The following is a 27810-nucleotide window of genomic DNA, read 5'->3' on the forward strand; positions in this document are numbered from 1 at the left end:
TTCTACATGTAAATACTCTGCATTTTATTTAGTGCATAGAAAGTGAAGAGTAATCATGAAATTTAAGGATATAACATGACATAAGCCAGTGCAAGCCTTCATTATTACTGTCTATTAAATAATATTTTGTTTAGTCATTGGACCGGATGGGTTTCATGCATGGATGTGAGTTCAGCAACCACAATGTCATAATTCCTTAGTCATACATAATTTTGAAGAAATTCCTCACAGAAATATACTAAATGGCCAATTAAAAAAAAGAAAAGAACGCTCCCTTAAAATTCTACGAAAAGAGTTCTTTTCTGAAACTTCAGGCCCAAATTCACCAGTCAACATATAGAGAAACAACCTTCAACCTTCAAGGAGGTAGGAATGAAGAGCAACTTGTTTTAGAGGAATCCTAAAGTCTTAAGGTTTCTTTGTCATGATAGAATCAAGTATGTGTTTTAATCCTACTGTAGGTATCTACCTGTGTTTGTTTCTTTTATTCGGACAGCCAGATTATTATAGATGTTTCTCCGTTTATCTAATTTAAACCTATACTAAATTCAGAAACTATGCTGATGCTCACACTTATAAGTTGCTCCAAGCTCCTGGTTACAAAACAGTTCTCTGGTGTCAACCAGATAATGATGAAGTTCCCTTTTAAGTCTGGTTTCTGCCTCACATCATCTCAGAAAGTTTTCTTCTTCACCACCTCTCCTCATTAGGTATTAAATATAAATTTAAGTTCAACACTTTTGTTATTTTCATTCTGAATTTTACTATTCCTGTAAAGCTGCTTTAAGCCAATTGTTAAAAGCACTATACAAATAAAACTGAATCGGATAGAAGTGAATTTGGGCTTACAAGACAAAAAAAGGTTGATGTTTAATCTATGTTAATATGTAAACAACCTATTTATGTATGAATAGACTTTTACCTTTGGGCTCTGTTGGGATTTTAGTTATAATGTTGTGTGAACAGACAGGTGGCAGAGATGTGTGTGGTGTGTGTGTGGGGGGGGTGTATGTGTGAGAGAGAAAGAGTGAGAGTGAAACACAATTTGACAGAAACAGGATTCAGGAGGCGTGGCTTATGAGCTAATCAGAAAACCAGGTACAAAAGTAGAGATGCAATGATGTAATTGGCTTGAGAGTATCTGGCAACGATGGTGTTCAGGACCTTGTGTGTGGTGTTCCTATTCCTGGCAAAAGGTAAGTTCCTAACTGCTTTTTGCATTGAATTTCTCCATACGCAGTAGCTCATGACCGGTTCTTTGAGAACTGAGACGAGAACTAACCCAGCCTGTTTTACTAATGAGTTTTAACTTAATGGTGTCTTTAAACTCTGGAATATTTGTACACACATGCAAACTATGTCATGTGCAACTATGTCATGATGTGAGTTTAGGACAAATGAGTATATAATACAATGTAATATATATATCCTCATAAGATATACTGTAGTCCTGGAGCTATTGCTTAGTTCATAACAAACTACCAAATTAATGTGATTAATGTATTATTAATACCCAGTACATATTAATAGTTAACATCAGTGATTTAGGCATTAATACAGTACTGCTGATTCACTACTGCTTTGCATATTTACCTCTAAGTTAATAAACCGTATTCTAAATTGTCAGCAAATATAGAAATATATGAATATAGGTATGGATCTGGCATTGGAGCTTTACTGAGAATTGCTAATGCTGAAACATTTTAAGAAACTATTACTACGACAGTCCTTTGGTGATTAAAACAGGACCAAGTAAAAAAAATATATACTGGAAAAGTATAAAATAAAAAATTATGTTAATGTTAAAGGCTTTCCGAGATTAAAGCATAGCCAGGTATCCCAGGGGTCTGTTTTTTGTTACACTGGTGGGCATCATAACCCATTATAAATGTTACATTAATTAGTGAGATTTATGGTACAATAAGGTTAACAGGTTGCCTATAAATATAGTCAGCTTGTCCCTAAAGTGTTCTGGTGTATGTTTCAGGAATAGAAAGCTCAATGGCTACAATACATAAGCATTTATGCTTAAAGAAAAGGGGTTTAGGTCCGGTCTCAGGTCTCAGAAAAAAAATCTGTTCATTAAAATGATTTACCTATAATACACATGGACTACTTCACTTCAAATATATTTCATCAACATGCCACGCAAACATTTTCATTTAATTCATAATCGTCCTTATAATTATCCGGCGTAGATGAATAAAACCGTACAGTGAAAACAGAAAAGAAAATGCTTAAAGATGTCTGAACAAAAATGAAATTTTTAACTAAGTAAATTAAAGCTTTTCCTCACATAATGCCTGTCAATTCAATGGATTTTTATATACCATAGCGAAACGTACATCACCATTTCAGTTCGTAATCAGATCCAGGGCTGTCGAAATGTCCATGATGCTCAAGCGCTGCGGTCAGGATGGAATCTTTAAATACAGTTTTTCCTCTTTTCACTCACAGATATAGTAAAAGAAACTGTAAAAATGTCACCGTATGAAAGGTTTTTTCAGGCTACCACACGTATAAAAAGAACAGTAACACTTATAAGCAATATATGAGTACTTAATATATTGATACCTTAACAGCCAATATATAGTGTCATTTGTTATATCCATAAAAGTAAATGACTGTATTAAGTATTAACAAATTGTTACCTCATACTGATTTTTTTTTTAAATTTTCATTCTGATTTTCTTTGTACTGATGTGTAATTTGGTATACTTTTTGTGTATACATGAAATATTTAATTTATATTTAATTTATATTTATTTCCCTTGTAATCTGAATCAGTCTCTAGCAAAAGAATTATATCTTATCTTATCTTATCTTATCTTATCTTATCTTATCTTATCTTATCTTATCTTATCTTATTCTAATAATAATAGCCCTATTAATGCTTTATTATTAAATAATTATTATAGCATTATTATTAATGTTATGTATATTGTCTAGTTGTTAATGTTGATTAACTAAAAATGCAGGCTAACTTGAGTCACCGCACAATTCACAATGCAAACCTAACAAGCTGCTTTGAAACCACATGATCCGAATCAAAACATATTGTTGTAATGATGTTATAATGGTGGGTGTGCTGATAAACACACAGGAAGTTTACCCTTTGAAATATACAGTAAGGACTGTGGCATATGCAAAATATACAAGCTGTTGACAAAGTGTTGAGATTTTAGTGCACTGTATTAATTGTTCAACCTATATACCGAGACATGGTTTCTCATACATGCCAATTCCTGTTGAAAATCTATTGTCTGCAGGCAACTGAGCAGGGAAATGGCTAACATCTGTGTCACGTATCCTTGAGGACGTGTCACAAATATCTGCGTTCTTTATTTAAAGCATGAGCTCACAAAATTGGTTAGTGTCACTGTGAATGACAGGTAATAAAGTAAACTGACTCAAATTTAGATGCTAATCTGTAATTTTACTAGCCTAAAAACTTAATCCCAGTTCCACAACACCCAGGATAAAGAAGTTACTGAGGATGAAATAATTAATGAAATGTTGGTTTAAGGTTAGTTTGCTAAGTGTGTGTGCAGGCTTTTCACATTGCTGGCATGGGTGGGGGAAAGTTAAGAATCAGACAAGGCCACAAATGAAACACACAGTGCTCAAACAAAAATGAAAAAGAAAGGTAACAAACAGGGTCTTAAGAAACAGGATAAACTGGAAAGTGGAGGCAGATAACCTGGCCATAAGAGCAATATTAGAAAGAGAAGAGAAAAATAAACAGATAACATGCACTATATTTAGATCATCATGAATGTCATAAGAGTATAAATGCTTTATAAATAATTATGCCAGGGGTCATTTAATATATTACATTAATACTGATCATCAAAAGAAGGTGTGGACAAACATATAAGCTGAACATCCTGTTAGTCTTCGTTACAATTTTCAGAACCAGACACTGATAAAACATATAGATACTAAGATAAAGAAAAAGCATTCATAAGACTTGAACTAAGATGAACATTAAGCCTACAACAGCCTTAAGCCTTTAAAATTAATTTTAAAGACTCAAAATTATTAGCTTAATTTGCTATGAACAAATACTGGGGATGCGTCATTGCTAACTCTTCTCAGCAACTAAATTTAGAAAAAAGAAAAAAAAATGGCTATTATTTTTTAGCTTAGACCAAATGCTTCCCAAAGCCACAAAGTCAATCAGATCAGATTAGTTTAGACCAGTACCAAGCAAACCTTAGCGACTTGCAACATGCTACTCCTAGTGGAGCTAACTGTACATTGCTAGCAAAACTAGCTACAATTCCTTGGAATCCACTTACCCCATGAGATGAGTGCAAGGTGCACAACCTGTTCTCAGTATGAATGCATGGATAAGCAGAGAAATATGTTAATTATTCCTAAGACAAACCGGAGTGACAGGAGTAAAAGATAACTGCTAACGATATCAACACACCATCAATGGAATAAGCATGTATTAAAATTGTTTGTCTTACTAATGATTAATGTCTTCTTCCTGTGTTTTCCAGGCTGCCGCTCACAGCTGGATGGTAAGTTTTTTCCTCAAATATTTAAGAATACTGATGTGGCATCATTGCTAACAAGAAAGGCAGAATCATCGCTAAGAAAAAACTGAATTAAACCAAAATTGTAGAGTATGTTGGTGGATGAGTTGGATCTAATGATCCTTGTGGGATTCTTCGGATTTTCAGGTTTCCTTCTACCACCCAGAAATTTGCCAGTAGTTGCTTTAGCTTGCTAAAGGTTTCTTTAGTTTCTTCTTCTCTGGTGAAACTGGTGATGAGGGGTGTTAAAGCTACAATTGAGGGTTTCCCTATCACCAAGAAAATCTTTATAAATGAGAAATTAGAGCCAATTCTATTTCTTTACCCTGCATTACCACTGACATCAGGTTAGCGCTAAAGTCACTGTAAGCTTCGTTAGCAAAATATAGCAGCACTAACTACGTAGCACAGATCTATTTCAGGTTAGACAAAATAAAGGTATTACAAATGTACTGAGACATGGTCAGGACATGGTCATCAGTGTAGCCGAAACATTGTTTTTTTTTCTGTTTTTATCAGTCTGTGGCCAGGCTACTCTGAACACCAGGATTGTAGGAGGAGAGAATGCTGTTCGAGGGTCTTGGCCTTGGCAGGTCAGCCTGCAAGTGTCAGGGAGCCATTTCTGTGGTGGATCCCTCATCAATAACGGCTGGGTCCTGTCGGCAGCTCACTGCTTTTCGAGGTTGTTATATAGAATATAAAAGCTCACATGGCTTCCTCATATTGTGTAATAGTGATGAGGTGATAATGACTTTAACAGTTATCTGTTTTTTCCAGTATAAAATACTACCAAGTGACTGTAAAACTTGGGCTGTATACTCTGGATGGAAGCAATCCTAACAGTGTGTCGAGATCCCTCACTGCAGCTTACGTACATCCCAGCTACAACAGTAAATCTAGTGACAATGATCTCGCGCTACTGCAGCTGTCTTCTCCTGTAACTTTCACAACTTATATCACTCCAGTCTGCCTGGCTGCATCAGGGAGTACTTTTTTCACTGACCTTCAGTCATGGGTCACTGGCTGGGGAAATATCAAAACTGGAGGTGAGATTTATTATTATTATTGCTGTTATCACTTTACAGTAACATAGTGTCATTGAGAATGTACAAAAATCTTTGTTTTTTCATTCAAATATCAAACATTTTTAAAATTTGTCACAGAGTCTTGGATAGGTGATTGAGATAGGAAGTAGTTTTAATGAGATTCATGTGTTTCCACAGTCAGTCTACCCTCTCCTGGGACACTACAGGAAGTTCAAGTCCCAATTATTGGAAACAGGAAGTGCAACTGTTTATATGGAGTTGGATCTATCACAGACAACATGGTGTGTGCTGGGTTGCTGCAAGGGGGCAAAGACTCATGTCAGGTATTATCTTAATTGTTTGCTTTTTGTATTCTGGCCATTTCCATTTGAAGGATTGTTCAATTAGAAGACGTAAATTAATGTCTCCCTGCACTGCACAGGGTGACTCCGGAGGTCCGCTGGTCGTCAAACAGGGCTCTCGGTGGATCCAGGCTGGTATTGTGAGCTTCGGTAAAGACTGTGCTCTGGCAAATTACCCGGGTGTGTATACCAGAGTTTCTCAGTATCAGGATTGGATCGATCAAGTAATCACCAGCAACCAGCCGGGCTTTCTCACATACACATCCAGCGGCACTAACAGTGATCTACAGGTGTCCTGTTCTGGCCTGCCATCTGTTACCACGACTGCTCCTACAACTACTGTACCACGTAAGATTATCTGCATTTATTCTAAACTGTTCCTGATTAGGTTACCAGAAACATATCAGCGTATGGCATTATGCTAAAATAAGCCATTTTTTTATTTCCTTTCTCTTCAGCTGTGTTGTGTGGACAAGCTAATCTCAATACTGTTTCTGGCACAAGCAGTCCTTTGGCATCAATTGGTGCATGGCCATGGATAGCCAGCCTGCAGATTAACGGTACTCACATTTGTGGTGGAACGCTGATAGCTGAGCAGTATGTCATGAGTTCGGCTGATTGCTTCTCTAGGTAAAACAAACAAGCCAAACAAAATAGCTGACTTGCTGTTAACTTTTAGCCAGATATTAAAACACATTTGTTCCTTTTTGTCCAGCTCAAAGAAACCCTCTGACTGGACTGTGAAACTGGGTCGACTCAACCAGAACGGCTCCAACCCCAGCGAAGTCTCTGTCACAGTGACTGATATCACATTCAGCAACAGTGGCAATAATAACATAGCAGTGCTCAAGTTGTCTACCAAGCCTACACTTTCCAGCTTCATCCAGCCCATATGTGTGGACCTGGGGAACAGCAACTTTGGCATTGGCGCTCAGTGCTGGGCAGCTGGCTGGGGCTCAGGGGGAGGAGGTACCGGTTTATTTTGTTTATTTCTCATTCCTTATCAAACCAGTTAATGTCAGCACTTTATAAGCTTTTACTGACCCTTTTCACCTCTCCTTTGTTTTGTGTCTGCTATAGTTGAACAAACACTTCAGCAGTTCAACACGACTATCGTGAGCTGTGGAAATACATCTTCATCAAACAGCATCTGCATCAACGCCATACAGTTAGAACAGGTGTGAGTCTTTTTACTTACATTTCATTTCCACAGTTAGACAACACAAAATTAAGAAAATTGATTGATCTGTGGCCCTTTTTTTTGTCTCCATTAGACTCATAGTGGAGGTCCTCTAATGTGTCAGAGTGGCCAGTCATGGGTGCAAGTTGCAGTTTTAACTCTCACCAACAACAGTTTGAACAGCACCACTAATTCTACCACCAGCTCCAACAGCACCACTAATTCTACCTCCAGCTCCAACAGCACCACTAATTCTACCTCCAGCTCCAACAGCACCACCAATTCAACCTCCAGCTCCAACAGCACCACCAATTCAACCTCCAGCTCCAACAGCACCACCAATTCAACCTCCAGCTCCAACAGCACCACTAATTCTACCCTCAGCTCCAACAACTCCACCAATTCCAGCAACAACTCCACTAATTCCAGCAACAACTCCACCAATTCCAGCAACAACTCCACTAATTCCAGCAACAACTCCACTAATTCTAACAGCAGCTCCAACAGCATTAGTCGCTTCACTAGAAGCTTGTCACCACGTGCCTCAGGTATACAAACCTTCACTAAGACATCCAGTTTCACAAGTTTCTTGAACACTACAGTGGGTTCCTTCCCTCCCTCCTCGCTATCCAGCACCACATCTGCAGCGTCTTCAGGCTGTGAAGCTTTGTCATTCTATTCAATTACCTCTGTCCTTCTACTATCCCTTCTTGTGCTCATCCAAACCTTATGTTTGGAATAATCATCCCTAATAAGCCAATATATACATAATCAGGAAAAATGGCAATATATGTAAGGAAAAGTACACAATATCTCTCTTGATTTATCTTTCACATTTACATTTTTTTTGTTGTTGTTGCACTTTTTACCTGTCTGGCAGGTTACCATCCAGATCCGTAATGGAACTAAATCATGTTGTTAGCTAAATATCCCATTCTTCATAACTTACTGGTTACACACATGCATTTTGATTACTTTCAATAATACTTTGAATACTTTTACATTTTAAAACAAGGCAGCGTGCAGCTTTCAACAGTATAACCTTATCATCACAGGTTAAAATCCGTCACCAGTCATAGACTAGTTTAACAATAAGAAAACAAGACTAGTTTTAAGGTTAGGAGTTGTTGAAGACTAGATCAGAAAACAAAACTAGTTCTATTCCATGTAGACGTGAGCATGGGCATTTGTGTGCTTGTGTGTATATGGAAAAGAAGAGTTAATGCTCTACTCCAAGCATGTTTAGCATTGCGTACAGCAAAATGCTGGCTTACTATTTCCGAGCATTGTACTGAATTAAAGCAGGGCATTTGTTTAGAGTAAAATACCAGACAATGCTATACAGCGTAGGAAAAAATTCAGTGCAATTGGGAAATTTCGAATCTTAGTATCACCAAACTGCCTACAGTCGGGTCTTTAACCCTCAACTGCACAGCTGTATCCTGCCTCAACTGTGAATCACTTTGAAATAAGTAATCAAGTAAATGTAGTAGATTATATTTTTATTTAGAATTTATTTCCTGTATCTTACTGAAAACATACAGTGATGTACAGTAAGTTGCAGTATGTTATGGTAAATATATTTTACAATTATTTATCGTGAAATTTATAGTGCTGCAAATAGAGGCCAGTAAATGACTGTACATGATAAACTATTTTATTATATTTTATTTTATTTCAATTTTTTTCTACAGTGTATGATCTGTCATTGGGAAAGAGCAGAATGAGTTATTAGGTAACTGGCAGTGATTAAACTGAGAGAAATATCTGCCAAAAAATAAATAAATCAGCGAAGTAAAAGACAAAAACTAGGCAGCATAGTTTAAAATTAGCTGATCTAATTTTACTGTTCAAGTAAAGTAAAGTACAGTACTTTTTTACTTACCTTTTTACTTTTTATCTTAATATGTCTCGTAGTTAGGAGAAATTGAGATTGATGGTGGGACTGTGGGGGGAAATAAAAGAAAAGAATCCTAAAAACCTGGGCTTCAGCTTCAGAGTTGGTGAATCGTAGAGAGTTGAAGGTTAAGAGAAAGTTCAGAAACTTCATCTCTATTGGGGAAAGAGACAGAGATCATAAGAAAAATGAAGCTTCAAGCATGATCCTGCTCCTAAAAGTTCCCTAATCTGGTATATTTATAGTGCGGCATCCATAACAAGCTGCATTAAAAGATTTTAAAGTAAGGGTTGTTGTTGTTTTTTCAGTAAATCCTACTAACTGAACTTTGCTCATGCACTGCAATCATGTTTGCGTTTATTTTTTTATTTTTTTAATGGCACCTTGTACGAGTTGAGTACATGATGAATGTAACTATGAGACTGTACACTTTTGTATTCAAATATTTTGTTTCATAGTGTCTGTTTAATAGTGTTCCTATTACTTTGGAAAATTTCCTATAATATATGGCATATAAAAATCAACAAAAGGTTTGCTGGGTCATGTGTCATTTTTAAAGTTTTCTTTAACGTTTATATTTTTTACAGAAGGAAAATCAGTGCACAGAAATGATTTTTGTATTGTATTGAACAGACACTGAGCATAAAGATGAATTAAAAATATGCCTCAGGCACTGTTTTAATTATAGTATATTATAAAGTCATATTGTGAGTCATCATTTCATGCCATCACTTATCAATTCTTTATACGTGTGATTCTTTATCCTTTCTTCAGTTGAGAGGCAGGACCGGTCAACATGAATCACATTTGTGCTTTTATAAACAGAGACATGCAAAGACACGTCATGGCCAGAACCTTAACAACAGAACGATTGTGTTGCTTTATAAAGCACTTTGTGTCGACATCACTCAAGTAGCCTAGTACAATATTTGCGATGACAAAGAAAGTTTTATGATTTGTGGCTAACAAAAAAGAAAAGAACAAATAATAAGGATTCAAACCAGAAAATACAGGTTATGGTGAATTTGTTTTGAACCTACTGTAGATATATTTCCATAAATCATTTAATTACCTTCATAAGAATTTATGAAGGTAAAACACCTTTTTTTTTTTTTTTTTTTATAAAACAGCAATTTAATCTTATTTGCATTATCTTATTATAGCATTTTTAACAATGGACATTTTTACAGAAATATATAAATTCATGATATTATTTATGTACTTTAAATTTATCACTAATGAGAAAAACAGGGGTGACGGTAGTGAGGAACAAACTCCCTTAGATGATATGAGAAAGAAACCTTACAAGGAACCATCCACAAACTTACATTCCTCATCCTCTATGCTTTAAAATTCTTGAGTCATGTTAGGTTTGGATATGATTTTTGGTTGTTGGTGTGTTCTGCTGTGTTCAACAACATTTTAACTGTATTGATTAGTGTACATGTTGCTCTGAAATAGACTGATGGCCCATCCCGGTGTATTCCAGTTACATGGCTGGCGTTCCCAGGATATGCTCTAAATCCACCGTGACCCTGATAAGGATAAAACACTCCTAGAATTTAAAGCTAAATGAAATAATGAATGAAGTAGTTGAGTTTATTAAAGGAGAATAGAGGCTCAGTGGTAGGTTTCTTGCCTACCATGTGGAAGGGCTGGGTTCAAATCCCAGCCAGTGCCCAAACCCCAGCCACTGGATGCAGTGCCGGTCCCAAACCCGGATAAATATGAGAGGGTTGCGTCAGGAAGGGCATCCGGTGTAAAACCTGTGCCAAGTTGTTGTGCAGACCAGTTGGTCTGCTGTGGTGACCCCTCAAATGCGTAGGGAGCAGCCGAAAGATCAACAACATTAAAGGGGAATAGAAAGGTTTAAGAAGAAATAAATACAGACTCTTGTCGTGGAATTAATGAAACCATCATCAACAAATGTCTAAATTAAACAATAGAAGCATGAGCAATAAAGTACACTTAATCATCTGACAAGCTCAGCAAAGGTATTAGATATTTTCCAACATAGAATAATACAGAAGACTTGGCTTAATAAAAAAGATTCACATTTGAACATTTTATTTCCAAGTCAAGCCATGTTTATAATTTGTACTGTATATACAGTAAGTACATTGAAATGCTTAAAGAATATAACATTATTTTGTTATATTGTATATATTGTTATTAAATATAACAATATATTTAATCTTTTATTCATTGAATCATCCTCAGTCAATGCTTTAACCGTGTTATGATTGCGGAGGCTGTTCTGGGAATACTGGGCACGTTGCACTGACACACACATTCTACACAATTATTCAGTCCTAGGGCAGATTACACATTAACTATCCAATATTACTGACCAGCATGTTTTTGGGAGGTATGAGGAAACCAGAGAACTGAGAGGAACCCACAGAGACACAAGGAGAACATGTGGAACTTAACAGAGACAGTAACCTGAGCTCAGTACCAACACAAGAGCTGAAACAAATGATCAAAAAATAAAAATCATTACAATAAGAATATGAAAAAAAACACAATGAATGGCAGTGGTAGCTCAAGTGGTTAAGGCTCTGGGTCATTGACCAAAAGATCAGGGTTCAAGCCCCAGCATCGCCAAGCTGCCACCGTTGAGCAAGGCTCTTAACCCCACCTGCGACAGGGGCGCTGTATGATGCCTGACCCTGCGCTCCGACCCCAACCCTTAAGGATGGGATATGCGAAGAAACAATTTCACTGTGCAGTAATGTATATGTGACAAATAAAGACAACTTAAAACATATAATTCGATTGAAGTGGAAGAAAAATTGGTGTGGTATTGCACTGTACTGAAAAAAAAAGGGGGCAAGTCTAAACCGACCACATGGTTATAGAAATATTACGTGAAGTGACTCAATGACTCCGGGAATAAAATGTTATTTTAATTCTTAATCGAGTTTTAAAGAATTTATCAAATTTTAGCAGATTTTCCTGAGCTTTCCACATGCTGTTCTATGCACCAGTACAGCAGATGGCGGTGTTGGACCATCAAGCTTCTTTTTCAACAACGAAGAAGAAACGCAACCTAGCTACCTGGTTGCCAGGACAACGCCGATGAACTGCGCTGTTACTTTTAGTTAGAATTGAGTTTATGGAAAGATAACTTTATTTATTTATCCTATAGTTTTACACACGACTGTAAAACGCCGAGATGATGTACTTAAAGCGATGATTATAAAGACGGAGTGATACACGAGTGCATGTGATGATGACGGTGTGTATGAACAATCGCACGGTTAGCAACGTTAGCTGGTTAGCATAGCGTGATAGCTCTCTTACTAGGAACGTGAATAACACTCTCGGTTAGCCAGTTAAGCTAAGCTACATAACCGTAATGCTAGCAGACAAATCTAATGTAGTGATCGTTAACGCTAAAGAAAATCTTTAGACCATGCCGTGTATTACGTTATAAAAAATAACATTACATAACATGCTGTAAAAGGAAAATAATCATCACTGGGAAGCTAAGTTAGCTTTCCCGAGGTTGATTATTGTACTATAACATCTGACATCCCAAAGTGTTTTCTTTCTCTTATAGCAGAGCAATCTTATATTTTCTGATTTATTAATAAACAAAATGTCTTACTTATAAATCCATTTATACACTGATCAGGCATAACATTATAACCACTGACAGGTGAAGTGAATAAGACTGATTATCTCCTCATCATGGCACCTGTTAGTGGGTGGGATATATTAGGCAACAAGTGAACATTTTGTCCTCAAAGTTGATGTGTTAGAAGCAGGAAAAATGGGCAAGCGTAAGGACTTGAGTGAGTTTGACGAAGGACCAAATTGTGATGGTTAGACAACTGGAGCAGAGCATCTCCAAAACTGCAGCTCTTGTGGGGTGTTCCCGGTCTGCAGTGGTCAGTATCTATCACAAGAATCCTGTAAGTCCTGTAAGCATCTTTTATGCACTGTCTTGAAGGATCTGCAGCTAATATCTTGGTGCAAGATACCACAGCACACCTTCAGGGATCTAGTGGAGTCCATGCTTCGACAAGTCTGTTTGTGCAGCAAAAGGGGAACCAACACAATATTAGACAGGTGGTCATAATGTTATGCCCGGTTGGTGTAGTTACGTCGAAGTTTCTTGAACGTCCACGAAAAAAGTTGGTTCCTGTTCTCACTTGTGTTATAGCAGCTAGAAACCAGTATCAGTCACCAATTTCCCTTTTTTTCTGTCTATTTTCAAAGTCACTATAAAACAAAAATGCTACTGCTCATATTACAGGAAAACAGCAAAGAAGAATTTTTTGAAGAATTTTGGGAAACTTACCGACTTACAAAGCACTGACATGGGAGATTCCTTCCAGAAACCTTCAGCATAGCAATGATCATATTTTTTTTAAATAACTTTTTGAATACATTTATTATTAGGGTTTGGTTATATGGAGCACCAGCATGCAAGTTGTGTGGTTCTGTTGTTAATACAGATATATATATATATATACACTATATTGCCAAAAGTATTCGCTCACCCAACCAAATAATCAGAATCAGGTGTTCCAATCACTTCCATGGCCACAGGTGTATAAAATCAAGCACCTAGGCATGCAGACTGTTTTTACAAACATTTGTGAAAGAATGGGTCGCTCTCAGGAGCTCAGTGAATTCCAGCGTGGAACTGTGATAGGATGCCACCTGTGCAACAAATCCAGTCGTGAAATTTCCTCGCTCCTAAATATTCCACAGTCAACTGTCAGCTGTATTATAAGAACGTGGAAGTGTTTGGGAACGAGAGCAACTCAGCCACGAAGTGGTAGGCCATGTAAACTGACGGAGCGGGGTCAGCGGATGCTGAGGCGCATAGTGTGAAGAGGTCGCCAACTTTCTGCAGAGTCCATCGCTACAGACCTCCAAACTTCATGTGGCCTTCAGATTAGCTCAAGAACAGTGCGCAGAGAGCTTCATGGAATGGGTTTCCATGGCCGAGCAGCTGCATCCAAGCCATACATCACCAAGTGCAATGCAAAGCGTCGGATGCAGTGGTGTAAAGCACGCCGCCACTGGACTCTAGAGCAGTGGAGACGCGTTCTCTGGAGTGACGAATCGCGCTTCTCCATCTGACAATCTGATGGACGAGTCTGGGTTTGGCGGTTGCCAGGAGAACGGTACTTGTCTGACTGCATTGTGCCAAGTGTAATGTTTGGTGGAGGGGGGATTATGGTGTGGGGTTGTTTTTCAGGAGCTGGGCTTGGCCCCTTAGTTCCAGTGAAAGGAACTCTGAATGCTTCAGCATACCAAGACATTTTGGACAATTCCATGCTCCCAACTTTGTGGGAACAGTTTGGAGCTGGCCCCTTCCTCTTCCAACATGACTGTGCACCAGTGCACAAAGCAAGGTCCATAAAGACATGGATGACAGAGTCTGGTGTGGATGAACTTGACTGGCCTGCACAGAGTCCTGACCTCAACCCGATAGAACACCTTTGGGATGAATTAGAGACTGAGAGCCAGGCCTTCTCGTCCAACATCAGTGTGTGACCTCACAAATGCGCTTCTGGAAGAATGGTCAAAAATTCCCATAAACACACTCCTAAACCTTGTGGACAGCCTTCCCAGAAGAGTTGAAGCTGTTATAGCTGCAAAGGGTGGACCGACGTCATATTGAACCCTATGGATTAGGAATGGGATGTCACTTAAGTTCATATGCGAGTCAAGGCAGGTGAGCGAATACTTTTGGCAATATAGTGTATAGTGTATGTGTGTGTGTGTGTGCATGTGTGTGTGTGTAATATCTGTGATTTGAGCTTTTATTCTAGAAAATGAATCAATATCTTCTGACCAATCAAAATTGAGAATTCAACAGTGTTGGTGTAAAGCATAATTAACATGGAAATTGTTATTTCTCAGGCCGTCCCCTTGTGGGCTCTCTCCCTTCCACTCCCTGCCATCATCCTGATCTCCGTTGGAGTCTATATGCTGTTTCTTGCAGGTGTCTTATGGTGCCATCATTGTCTCAAGGTGGGCACTGTTTTCCAGAGTCATGTCTGTTTCTGTAAAGGCTAGGAGTTAAACTTGTGCTGTATAATGTGTGTGTTCATATAGAATACAAACGGAGTTGTTAAGCACTGTTGTCAGTTTATGTTTACTGAGCTGACAATTAATGTGCTGACTGGGTTATGAGTAATGTTATTGTACAGTTTGTCAGCGCCACTCTATCCCTTCCATCCAGCCACATTTATTTGGACTGGCGGATTATTTTCACTTTATCATACACACTACCATCTCAGGGTCACTCTTGAGGTCTCAAACCCAAAACTTAGGTAGCATCTGCTCAGTGGTGGTCCTACAGTGGACTCTTTCTTTTAATAAATGTGGTAGTGGAGGATTGAGACAGATGGCTATGTGGCTGTATGTAGTTTCTTATTGGTTCTAGGTTCTTTATTTGTTATATACATTTTACATATACATGATGTAACATAGTGAAATGTTTTTCTTGGTTCTTAGTCCCACAAAACAACAACAAAGTAATCAATACCTCATAGATCTCATGATCATGCTATCACAGACCTTAACAAAAAATCAAGCATGCTTTGACCACAGACATTAGCACAAAAAAGCTATATAAAAAAACCCTGCAAGATACATTGCAGATTTAGGGGGGAAAAGCTGCAGGGAAATCAAGCATTTTTTTTTTTTGCTGCAACAATCACAGACTAAAGACATACACACACATAATATAACAGAATATAATAAAATATACTCAGATTTAGTAGACTATAAAGAAATGTAATGTGAATATAATAGGATCTATACAGAAACTAATACCATGTGCAAAAATGTTTGGTTGATCTTCTTTCACAGACCCAGTGCAATCCTCAGTGTACAAACTGCTGCCCGAGTGTGTCTCCTTTTGAGTACTGTCACATGTGCGCTCAGTCATGTGACTGCCGCCCACCATCTTTCCACACGTGCCTTGACCACTCCTGCCCTTCTCCTAATGTAAGAACTACAAGATTTCTGTTAAGACAGCATTTAATGAAGTTCAAAACATTCTTCTTGCATTATAACCCAGTAAAGAATATTTTTATATCACATATCAGATGTTAATTCACATTTAGTCGTACTCTGGGGGAAAAATACTCTGATATGATGTGACACTGACACACAAATAGCTAAGGTGATTGAAGGTAACGTGAGGTATTCCCAGAGAGAAGTGAGTGTGCAGAGAAACTATCACGCATAAGTGTAGTTCATTTCAGCCATCATGTAGCAATCAGCCAGGCACAAATGGATAATAACAAGTACCATAAGTTTGGCTACTCAACAGAAAGTTGAGGACAAATACCAGGACCACCAAGCTGCCACTGCTGGGCTCCTGAGCAAGGGCTTTAACTCTCAACTGCTAAGTTTTATAAATGAGATAAATGTAAGTCTCTCCAGATAAGGGCATCGGCCAAATGCCATAAATGTAAATGTACTCAGTCTGATAAAGTCGTACCAATGCATCTGCAGTCTCATTATAACACCGAAAGACGATGTCTAACATTTTATATTCCAATTTTGTTTATCTTGGTGATATCATAATGTTCTGTTATAATGTCCTGCCTTCAAAGTGTGTGCATGAGCCAGAATTTATTTCTGTGCTGTTGCTTAGTAATCTTGTGTGTGTTACAGTGTGCCATGTGGGACTGCACCTGCACCCCCCAGCCACCTCAGTGTGACTCCATCAACTGCTTATGCTGCGAGATCAAATTCAAATAGAGACAGGATTTGTGATGCCATGTGAGTCCAGAAGGTCCAAAAGGTTTCCATATGAGAGCTGCGAGTGTGCTCACGTGTTCAGAAGTGCATTCATGCTTCAGTTTACGTTTCATTATTTTTCTCTGCACATTTAGTTAAACACATTTTTTATGTTTTATGTTTACTGTTTACTTTCTCTGCTAGCATGCAAGTGCTTGCTTTCTGATGATCTTAAACCTAGCAATGCCATTTTTTCTGTTTACTCATAGCTAATACACTGTTTATACCAGCATTAAAAACTGGCAAGAAGTCATGGTCTTTTCTGTAATACAGTCTTTTAAATTTCTCCATGTGATTGAGAAATATTAAGCACGTATTGTGTTTACTGTAATTATATTATATTGCACATATTGCATACTGTGTATTTCTGCTGTGTTACAGCACTAACACCATTTTCTAGAACTGATTTTTATAGATTTGTAGTTTATTTTTGTATTTGTTTAGAAACATGCTGTCAAACAGAAAAATAAATCATTTCAATTTTAAAAACCTATAGAAGGATTGTGTTCTTACTGTGACATGATGAACACCAGGTACACAACAGTGTACACATTGTTTTACACCGATCAAGCATAACATTATGACCCAATATGTGTTGGTCCCCATTTTGCTGACAAAACAGCCCTGACCTGTCATGCACTGTGTATTCTGACACCTTTCTATCAGAACCAGCATTAAATTCTTCAGCAGTTTGAGCAACAGTAGCTCGTCTGTTGGATCGGATCACACGGGCCAGCCTTCGCTCCCCACGTGCATCAGTGAGACTTGGCCGCCCATGACCCTGTCGTCGGTTCACCACTGTTCCTTCCTTGGACCGTTTTTGATAGATACTGACCACTGCAGACCGGGAACACCCCACAAGAGCTGCAATTTTGGAGTAGTGGAGATGCTCCAATCCAGTCATCTAGCCATCATTTTGGCCCTTCATCAAACTCACTCAAGGTGTGATAGAAAAATATGTGCAAGAATCAAGGGAAAGGTGTACAAGACAGTGGTGAGACCGGCCATGCTGTATGGTTTAGAGACAGTGTCACTGAGGAAGAGACATGAGTCAGAGCTCAAGAGCAGAGCAGAAGATGTTGAGGTTCTCTTTGGGAGTGACACGGTTGGACAGGATTAGGAACGAGTACATCAGAGGGACAGCTCATGTTGGATGTTTGGGGGACAAAGTTAGAGAGGCCAGATTAAGATGGTTTGGACATGTCCAGAGGAGGGAGAGTGAGTATATTGGTACGAGAATGTTGGACATGGAGCTGCCAGGCAGGAGGCAAAGAGGAAGGCCAAAAAGGAGGTATATGGATGTAATAAATGAGGATATGAAGCTAGTGGGTGCAAGTGTTGAGCATGTAGAAGATAGGGATAGGTGGAGAGAGAGCCGAAAGAAGGAGAAAGAAGATCAAACTCACTCAAACTCACTCAAATCCTTACACTTGCCCATTTTTCCTGCTTCTGACACATCAAATTCGAGGACAAAATGTTCAGTCGCTGCCTAATATATCCCACCCACTAACAGGTGCCATGATGAGGAGATCATCAGTCTTATTCACTTCACCTGTCAGTAGTCATAATGTTATGCCTGATCGGTGTATACCTTGTGTACGCTATTGTGTTCCTCGTGTACATCGGATGTTATAGCTATATAATAGCTTTAATCATGATGCAGCTTTGTAGCATCTTGTATTAAAGTGTACTTTGACGCTTTAACAACGCGTGAGACATTTTCGTTCGTTTAAACTGCGCGGGCTTTTGCTGTATAATGAGGAACAAATCGTTCCGTCTTAAACAGGGAAGTATTTTCTTGCTGCACTTATTGTTTTCCCTACCTATAATCACACCTCCTGCGCAATGATTGGCTAATGGTTCATAAACATCTACTGTGATTGGCGCAGTGTTGTCGAGTGCGAGTTTTTTAGCCAATCAAAGCACAGAAGGCGGGCATTGTCGGAATATCGGGTTGTCAAAACATGAAACCGTGATATGGCTGACAAACTGAACCTTTTAATGGAACCGAAAGAAAGAGTTGCGATTTATCTAAATTAAATTGTAAAGTGTGATTTTGTCTTCGCCATGGATCAGAGAGACAGTGTTAATGCTGATCCTGATGTATTGACTGGCTCTCACGGTAAGAAGCCAAACAAATGAACGAGTTTATCGTGCAAACTTCAGCCAGTTCGTCTCAGAGTATATTTATTATTATTTTGTCTTTAGGTCGCTTTCAGAAATGCAGGAATCAGAGCGGGTTCTGGTGAGTCCCTTTTGTCTTACCTGGTTTTAAATGAATGTTTTGGTGTCCGGAATAGTGGCCTACTTTTCAGATATAACAAAACAGACCCCTAAAATATGATACAGACTCATATAATACACCACAGAGCCAGACTGTGTACAGCAAAACTATATAGTATACCACAAAGCCACAAATATTAGATGTAGCATGTTAGATATTAGATATAGTTCACTACATACTGTATTAGATATTCACATTATAATAAACAACTCTATAAATTAAACTACAGATCCTAATAGTAATACACCACAGACCCCCATACACTATAAGCCTATAAAATATACTACAGATCCAAATAGCCATGTGACCATATTCTCAAATAGTCATGTGACCATATACTAGTAGACTAAAGACCAGTATAATATACCACAGACCCATATAACACACTACAGACTCATATAATAATGAACTGAAGACCCACACAAGGTGCATAACCTGAGCCCTGTAGGATTTAATTATCATCATGTCTCAATATAATGAACATTATGTTGTTTTGGACATAATATTTGACTATATAGACAATAAGAGCACTGACCGTGACAGAAAAGGAGACCTCAGTGTACATAATTGATTATGTCTGTGCGTGTTCTACCAGGTCTGCAACAAACATTCAGTGGTCAATAAAATATGCAGCATTTCTGGACAAAGTGCAAGTGTAGTTTCTTGTAGGTTCATTTCCTGTGTCTTTTTACTCCTTCGTGATTGGACCATATGACCAATAGAACTGAAGAAGAAGAAGAAGAACTGAGGGCATGAAGCCTTTATTATTTTCTTCACATATCCCAGCTGAGGAAGTTGCAGGGGCAGCTATGATACAGTGCCCCTGGAGCAGGGAGGGTTAAGGGCCCAACAGTAGAGAGTGGTGGCGCTGGGGCTTGAACCCTGATCCTCTGATCAACATCCTAGAGACTTAACCACTTGAACTGCCACTTCCAATATGACATTATTATGAAAATTCATTACCTCATTATCCTCTTGAATATTTCTACACTTTGTGAAATAGTTCAAGGGGGGTTAATATTATGCAAGGCAGTGTATAATTAATGTTATAATGCACATTTCATAGTTGGATGTATTTAGACAGAAACTTGAAGGTACACTTGTTTACTCACTCACTGACCCTTTTTTTTTTTTTTTTTAAATTAATTGTTAATGTAGGTTGCTTGGTCTGTGTAATAACTTTGCCTATGTGGTGATGCTGAGTGCCGCTCATGACATTTTAAAACAACAGGAGTCTCAGAATGTGACGACGCCTGTAAGTCTTGCTTCTTTTTACTTTTCATGTTTGTTGTCTGTACATGGAGCGAGTTGTCATTAACATGAATGTGTTAAGCGAGTGGAACGAATCTGGTTAATAAGACTACATTTGAAAGTAACGTACTTGCATTTTAAATAAAATTATATCATTTTTCCTTCTTTCTCTTTTATGTTCTCCAGACTCCAGGCCCCTTATCCTCACACAGTGGAAACAGCAGCAACAGTAACCGCTATGACTGCAACCCTGTGTCTACTGCAGTAGGTCTTTAACACTCAGGTTCCTGAAAGTTTCAGTTATGGTTTGGTTTTGACACTTCTCTTTCTCTCGGATTGGTCCAAATTTCTAATTCCAGTTTTACTGTTTGCTTGCATTGAGGAAGTATAGAAACTTTGAATTTGCAGTTTTGTCACTTGTTTTCTGTCTAGTTTTTTTGCATAGCACCAGTTCTCTGCAACATTTCACCACCAGTGTGTTGATGTCTTATAGATTCTTGAGTGTCATGATTCTATGAATCTTGTATTAATTATTATAAGTTAAGTCAAGTTGTCTTTATTTGTCACATATACATTACTGCACAGTGAAATTCTTTCTTCCCATATCCCATCCTTGGGGTTGGGATCAGCCATGATGCAGCGCCCCTGGAGCAGGGTGGGTTGGGGACCTTGCTCAAGGGCCCAACAGTGCCAGCTTGGTGGTGCTGGGGCTTGAACCCCGATCTTCCGGTCAAAGACCCAGAGCCTTAACCACTTAAGTTAGCACCGTCCACAATATCAATATTCTATTAATATTAATTTCTCTCTGTCCTCAGGCAGTCCTTCTGGCTGACATCTTACCCACTCTACTGATCAAACTGACAGCACCGTTTGTAATACACAAAGTGCCTTATGGGTAATGACCTCCTTTCTTTCTCTCTCTCTCTCTCTCTCTCTCTCTCTCTCTCTCTCTCTCTCTCTCTCTCTCTCTCTCTGTATCTGTCTCTCTCTCTCTCTCTCTCTCTCTCTGTCCATTTGTATGCAGTGGCTTTTGTTTCAAGCTTTTGTTTGCTTAATAACCTTTTTATTTCAATTGTACCTGGTCTCTTAGGCACTTAGAGACTCTTAAAAAACTCTGCTGCATTATGATTTTACTGCTTAATAAATTTATTGATGTTCTTAGTGTAATGGTTCAGTTTACAGAAAAATAATTCAAGACAGAAACTTTTGCATGCTATCTGCTTCACATTATTTTCGTGTCTGGATCTCCCTGACAGTTTCCGTATTCTGGTGTGTGTTGCCACGGCAATGACTAGCTTCTTGGTGGTGTCATTTTCTTCAACTGTGTGGATGAGCATATTAGGTAATATGTATATAAATATGCGTTTGTGTGTGTGTTTCTCTCATTTGTCACTGTGCTGAGTGATGTGTTACTGGTTTTGTCTCTAGGTGTGATCTTTGCCAGTGTGAGTTCAGGACTGGGCGAGCTCTCCTTCCTCTCCCTCACGGTGTATTTCAGCAGGTACAACTCCTTTTACTCGGGTAACAAGTCAAGAAGCTTTCAACCATATACAGCTGGTAGAGTACACAATAAAATGAAACCACGTTTCTCCAGGACCATGCTGCTGCATAAAACACAGAGCTAGAGGAGACAGTTCTAAACTAAATACACTACACAGTATGACATAAAGTGCAAACGTGTAACCGTACAGTACAATAATTCACAAGGGGCAGTGTTAATCGGTTAATTTAATATATGGTAAAATGATGTAGATTTTGTTTTATGTCAAACTGTAGGATTTTGCTGTCTATGCATGGATCTTCCTGCTCATACTTTACCCAGGGGTTAACAATGAATCCTGACTCTACATAATCTCATGTTTTACACTGTATATTCCTAAACACTGGCTCAACCTTCTTTCTGACTCACATTTGTGTCAGTATGAAAAACAGGGCTTGAAACAGGCTTGATTACTGTAACTGGCCCTGCATTATAGAATGATTGAGTCATCTTCGAATCATGTCTGAGTCATGAAGGAGTCATTTTCTGAATCGGTTTGTCATGCTTTGATCGCACCGCTTAAAACTTGATTTCTGCTTTGTGTGTCAGCTTTGCAGTGTTAATGTTGAGGGCGTAAGAATTTTAAAGGAACAGTTGTCACGGTGTACTAGTTATTGTTGTATCCAGACTGTTGATAGATATTCCTTAAGAATCCTTTAGAAATCCTTTAAAATGGAAAGTGAGTGAAAAAAGAAAGCTGCGCACTGGCTTTTGTATGATACACATGCATATTTAGTCTAGACATTTGTGTTGTAGATTGAAAATGAATCAGATATTTGATTAATTGAAGCATGCAGTTCAAGCGGGTCAACTCAGTTAATTGAATCTTAAACTATAAATCCTAAGTTACTAAATGTGATGCTGTATGTGTAACTGATCAACAATGAAACAACCCTGAGTTATTTCCTTATTATTTCATTATTCCTCATTATTTTCTGTTTGTAACTATTCATAATAATTCCTAATGGAGTGCCTAGTAAATTTGTGTGTGTGTTTTAAATATTGTTCTCTCTGTCTCTCTGTAAGTGATGTGCTGAATGGATGGGGATCAGGTACAGGAGGAGCAGGAGTCGCTGGCGCTCTTCTCTATTCTGCTATTACACAGGCTGGGCTTTCACCTCGGGTTACTCTGCTCATAATGCTGACTGTCCCTGTCGTTATGTTGATCAGGTTAGAGCTTCACTTCCAACAATCTGAAGGCTGAGTCAGCATTACCACTAGTGTATTTGTCTGTATTTTATAATCGCATGCTTCTCAGGAACCTGCTTCCTCACATCCTTCCTCTATTCCTTCTTTCCAGTTACTTTCTCCTGTTAGACTTCCCTCCATCATTCACACAGTGGAGGCCCGGGTCTGGTTCACCCTCTGAGGGACACTTTCAGGAACGGAGGCCCTTAATAGTAGATGACGATGAAGATTATGTTCAAGATGAGAAAGGGGACAGAGGTGGGATGTACTACATTTATCAGCTGGAATAACGACTGTGGAAAGAATGTGACGTTTGTGTAATGTGAGTTTCATGGTAACTTATTTAGATAACAGGAATGCTTTCTTCCTCCTGACAGAGGAGCGCAGCACCAGACCCCTGACCTTCTCAGACAAACTACATGTTCTAAAAGTGAGTATGTATCTATACGCCCATATGTGTATGCCTGTGTACGCATTTGTGTGTGCATACAGTACGTGTGTGTGGATGCGCTTGAGCCGAATATGTATGTGTTTGCATGTGTAGGCGTGTCAGTTCTTACTCTCTGTGTTAGTGTGTGTATTTGTAATTAGTCAAAATGCAACCAGTTCTGCATGTGCTTGAACTCACACACTCTTGCTTGGATGTGTGTGTTTGTGTGTGTTTTTCTGTCTTGATAATGTTAATGATAATCAGTGTGTTCTTGGTCAAGTGTGAAACCTACAGTATGTGTGATCTCTGCTCTGTTGGTCTCATGTGATCACATTCACTTAAGACCACTCAGATGTTTGGTGCTGGACATTTCTCTGCATCTCAATCAAATGGACTCAATTTTATTATTTACTTATTAAACGATCTAAACCTTAAAAACAACCATAATAGAATGTATGTGTTTTCTCCTGTTATACAAAGAGCAGGAGAAATTGCTTTGTAGTTCAGAATAGTGAAAACACCCATAGACTGTTAACTGTGTGTATATGTGTGTGTGTGTGTGTGTGTGTGTGTGTGTGTGTGTGTGTGTTTTTTTTACCGTTTCAGGGTCTGCTAAAATTCACTGTTCCTCTATGTGTGGTCTACTTCGCTGAATACTTCATTAACCAGGGATTAGTAAGTGTCTGAGGCACTGAATTAACAAACAAGAAGCTATTTGTAGCATGTAGAGTTTTATATAACAGCTAACACGTGTAGGCTAGAAATGAAACTAAACTTTCCTTTAAATCCCATTAGAAGCCTTGATATTAAGAGATTAATATTATTTCATTCATCATTGCTTCATCCTCTTTCTCTATCTGCAGTTGGAGTTGCTGTACTTCCCCAATTCCAGTTTGTCTCATGCAGATCAATATCGTTGGTAGGATTCAGTTTAAATGTGTTAATATGAATATGAGCCCAGAATATGCGTGTGTGTGTGTGTGTGTGTGTGTTTTTCTGTATGACTAAACAGTGTGTTTGTTTCAGGTATCAGACTCTGTACCAGATTGGCGTGTTCATATCCCGCACCTCACTCTTCTTCTTTAAGTTCAGGAGAGTCTGGGTGCTTTCTCTGCTGCAGGTATGTAAAAAGTTTGAGTATTTTCTCACACTAGAAACACAGAATACATTTTAAACTAACCTCATCTTTGTGTCTCTCAGTGTGTGAACGCAGTCGTGCTGCTTATTTCGGTGCATTACCAGTTCTGGCCAAGTATTTGGATTGTGTTTGCAGTAGTTCTGTATGAAGGTTTGCTGGGAGGAGCCGCCTACGTTAACATCTTCTACTTAATCAGAGTTGAGGTGAGTGCACTTTACTGGTTTATCTTAGATACAGCAAATCACTGTGCACTAACTGGTTCATGTTTCAGACTGGGGAGCGTGAGAGAGAATTTGCGATGGCTGCAGCGAGTGTGGGAGACAGTATAGGCATCGCTCTCTCTGCAGCACCGGCCATCCCAATCCACAACTACTTCTGCTCTCTGTGAGGAAGACGACACAGACAGACAGACAGAGAGAGGATTTTATATACTACTCTGTGTGACCGACTGTCCAAACGAACCATGTTCAAGCTGATTCATTTCTAGATGGATGACGTTAAGGAGCAGCAGTCTTCATGTAGTTGTACAAATTGTCCTGAAGCATAAATACCGCCACCTGCAGAACAGGCAATAACTATAGTGTGTATAGTGTATAGGTCACAACAGGGTTTTTGGTGCTTTTACACAAATCTCGCAGATGTCATCTCCACGTTTTAAGATGGTGATACACTTCAAATAGCATAGGAAGTACAAGACAAAGAACAATGTCAATTTACTGGGGGGAAATAAATGGAAATGTGTTTTTATAGAACGTTCACAGCTAGCGTGAGCAGACACAGAGAACCCCAGATAACATGCGTGCAAAGCCTCTGAGACAGGTGAATCTAGCCAAGCTTTGCTGAAACGTTTTTCTTATTCTATTGATTTTTTTTATTCAGAAATGCTGCTCATGTGGCATTACAGGGTACACTATGAGGACAGCATTATCTGCCCATTTCTGCCTACTTAAGCTCACAAAGGACCATGAAACTCTAGTCACTGTGATTGACATGGAAGAGAACCAACAATCTCCCAATGAAAGTGCATATAACTATTTTCAGTTGCCCCATTTAACCATGTAGCATGCTGCATTGTTATTACCTTGTTAAAATATATTGCAGTTAATTGAAATATTGCAGTATGCGTTGCAATACTAGCCACTTAAAAAAGCAATGTATAGAGCCTGAAAGAGCCATATTTTAAGTAATGGGCTGTTTTTAATGCTCTTTTGAACTATTTATAGATAGATGATTGGCGCATCAAATAATCATATATAATTGTAAATAAATTTAGGCAACAAGGGGTTAAAGATTTGCCAGATCTGGCAACTGTATCACACTGAATAAATTAATATAGTGATCTATAATGCAATTTAAAAAGAGTTCCAGAGAATCGAGGCACAAATGCTTCAGACAGAGACGTCACTTGGTTCATATTGTAAAGCGTAAACTGACATGAATTTTTGCTCATGTGATATTTTCCTTTGGCCTGCTTTCCTGAGTTCAGTAATTGTGATTTATTTAAACATTACAATACAGTATATATGCTGAATATTTTTTATTGTAAAATAGCATGTGCTTTTGAGACCAAACAGTTCCACACGTTTCTGTCTCAGGTAATGCCGACTGTGAGCCTGTTTCATTATTAATCATAATGACTTTCTGGATGCTTTTCTAAATTATAGCTTTTGTAAATGATTGATATCTCAACCTGACAGGTGACACGCCAAACAAAACAGTAAAAAAAAAAAAGATAATTACTAAGCCTTATTATCAGCCTAATAAGCCTTATTAAATGTGCTTATACAATTCATTAGTACTTGAATACACGGACAGGAAAAAGGTTAAACGGTCTTTAGAGCTAATAAATATATTTACACTAGCAGTCAAAAGTTTGGACACACCTTTTAATTCAATGTTTTTTGTTTAGGGATTTATTTTCTACATTCTAGAACAATACTGGAGATTTCAGAACTATGAAATAAGACACATGGACTTAAGTAATCCATATGTAATGACAACAAAAAAACAGACAGTTGTTATTTTAAGACACGGAGGTCAGGTGTTCTGTAATAGTTCTTGCAAGAACAGTATTGTCAAGTGCATTTGCAAAACCCATCAAGCACCATGATGAAACTGGCTCACATGAAGACCATCCCAGTAAAGCAAGACCAAAACTTACTTCTGCTGCAGAGGAGAAGTTCATTTAGAGTGACCAGCCTCAGAAATCACCAATTAACAGCACCTCAGATTAGAGCCGTTATGAAGGCTTTACAGAGCATCAGTAGCAGACATATCTCAATATCAACTGTTCAAAGGACATTATTGTGGATTTCGGCCGCCTTCAGCATCGTTTTACAATGTAGAAAGAAGTAAACATCAGGAAAGACCATGGAATTAGGTGTGTCCAAACTTTTGACTGGTAGTGTGTGTGTGTGTTTATGTATATACCTAAAACCTTAATATCTAATTAAAACAGTTTTTAATTCATTTTAACCATGAGATTAATCATAAATTTTCCAGTTTAATTAAAAACTGGCATAAAATTTACTTTTTTTTGTTTGTTTTAATTTAATTTAATTTTTATTTAAGTGGTGGAGCATCCAGATCAAAGTGTATCTAGTTTACTATAGAACTAAACACCGAATGAAATGGTTTACTGTAAGCTCAGTTTAGCAGAGAAACTTGAATTCATTCCAGTAAGCTTTGGGTGGTATAACCTATAGGATATCCCAAAAGTCTCCAGACCTAGAGGAAATTATAGAGGACAGCCTTTAAGAATGCCTTTGACCACAGAAGCATCTACTGGTGTAACAGGAACAGATAGAGCACAAAGATGGTTTAAAGGAGCGCATTCGAAGTGCATTTACATGCATAACTTGGCAATCATATAGAGGATGTTTTGTGAATAAAGCTATATTTGGCTTTAAAAAATTCAAAAAATTTATTTCCCCTAAGTATTGAGACTTTTGAGGCACACTGTCGTCTAAAGGTACTTGCTCATTGTTTCTGTAATTACTATTTTGAAAATAAATTTTATACAAAAAGAATTATTTATTGATTGATTTATTTACAGCAAAACGGTTAACATTTTTTTTCACGATTCAAACAATAAACCCCAAGTTTTCCCATCTTCTGCACTCTAACATGTGCAGTTCATCAGTGGAAACAATAAAACAGCACAAGACCTGAATTAAAAGCCATCAGTGAAAC

General features: G+C 38.2%; 3 protein-coding genes across 6 annotated transcripts; all 3 read left to right on the forward strand.

The window, feature by feature from the left end:
- The first annotated feature begins 1060 nt into the window (after window positions 1-1060).
- Window positions 1061-9700, forward strand: zgc:100868 (uncharacterized protein LOC554458 homolog). The gene is made up of 10 exons (XM_058415749.1): window positions 1061-1196; window positions 4509-4529; window positions 5064-5226; window positions 5322-5590; window positions 5768-5913; window positions 6012-6279; window positions 6390-6561; window positions 6647-6900; window positions 7012-7109; window positions 7206-9700. Exons 1-10 carry the CDS (start codon window positions 1151-1153, stop codon window positions 7851-7853), a joined length of 2085 nt encoding a protein of 694 aa, XP_058271732.1. The 5' UTR covers window positions 1061-1150; the 3' UTR covers window positions 7854-9700.
- Window positions 9701-12047: 2347 nt separating this feature from the next.
- si:ch211-198p11.6 (uncharacterized) lies at window positions 12048-17589 on the forward strand. Of its 3 annotated transcripts, none has more exons than XM_058414458.1 (4): window positions 12048-12249; window positions 14895-15005; window positions 15849-15986; window positions 16662-17297. In XM_058414458.1, exons 1-4 carry the CDS (start codon window positions 12241-12243, stop codon window positions 16746-16748), a joined length of 345 nt encoding a protein of 114 aa, XP_058270441.1. In that variant the 5' UTR covers window positions 12048-12240; the 3' UTR covers window positions 16749-17297. The 3 variants fall into 3 exon arrangements, with proteins under 3 accessions (XP_058270441.1, XP_058270426.1, XP_058270434.1); XM_058414443.1 differs by lacking the exon at window positions 12048-12249 and adding an exon at window positions 12271-12904 and having other exon boundaries at window positions 16662-17589; XM_058414451.1 differs by lacking the exon at window positions 12048-12249 and adding an exon at window positions 14311-14706 and having other exon boundaries at window positions 16662-17584.
- A 1119-nt stretch (window positions 17590-18708) lies between these two features.
- Window positions 18709-27647, forward strand: cln3 (CLN3 lysosomal/endosomal transmembrane protein, battenin). 2 transcript variants are annotated; one of them, XM_058414411.1, is made up of 15 exons: window positions 18709-18909; window positions 18996-19032; window positions 20230-20326; window positions 20509-20586; window positions 21138-21217; window positions 21579-21664; window positions 21751-21823; window positions 22889-23032; window positions 23163-23308; window positions 23398-23480; window positions 24087-24155; window positions 24344-24399; window positions 24507-24600; window positions 24681-24821; window positions 24890-27647. In XM_058414411.1, the coding sequence occupies exons 1-15, from the start codon at window positions 18855-18857 to the stop codon at window positions 25004-25006; spliced, it is 1356 nt and encodes a 451-aa protein (XP_058270394.1). In that variant the 5' UTR covers window positions 18709-18854; the 3' UTR covers window positions 25007-27647. The 2 variants fall into 2 exon arrangements, with proteins under 2 accessions (XP_058270394.1, XP_058270401.1); XM_058414418.1 differs by having other exon boundaries at window positions 18710-18909; window positions 23428-23480.
- The last annotated feature ends 163 nt before the right edge of the window (window positions 27648-27810 follow it).

This window comes from Hemibagrus wyckioides, linkage group LG02 (genome assembly GCF_019097595.1).
Source record: "Hemibagrus wyckioides isolate EC202008001 linkage group LG02, SWU_Hwy_1.0, whole genome shotgun sequence".
In the NCBI taxonomy this organism is placed as follows: Eukaryota; Metazoa; Chordata; class Actinopteri; order Siluriformes; family Bagridae; genus Hemibagrus; species Hemibagrus wyckioides.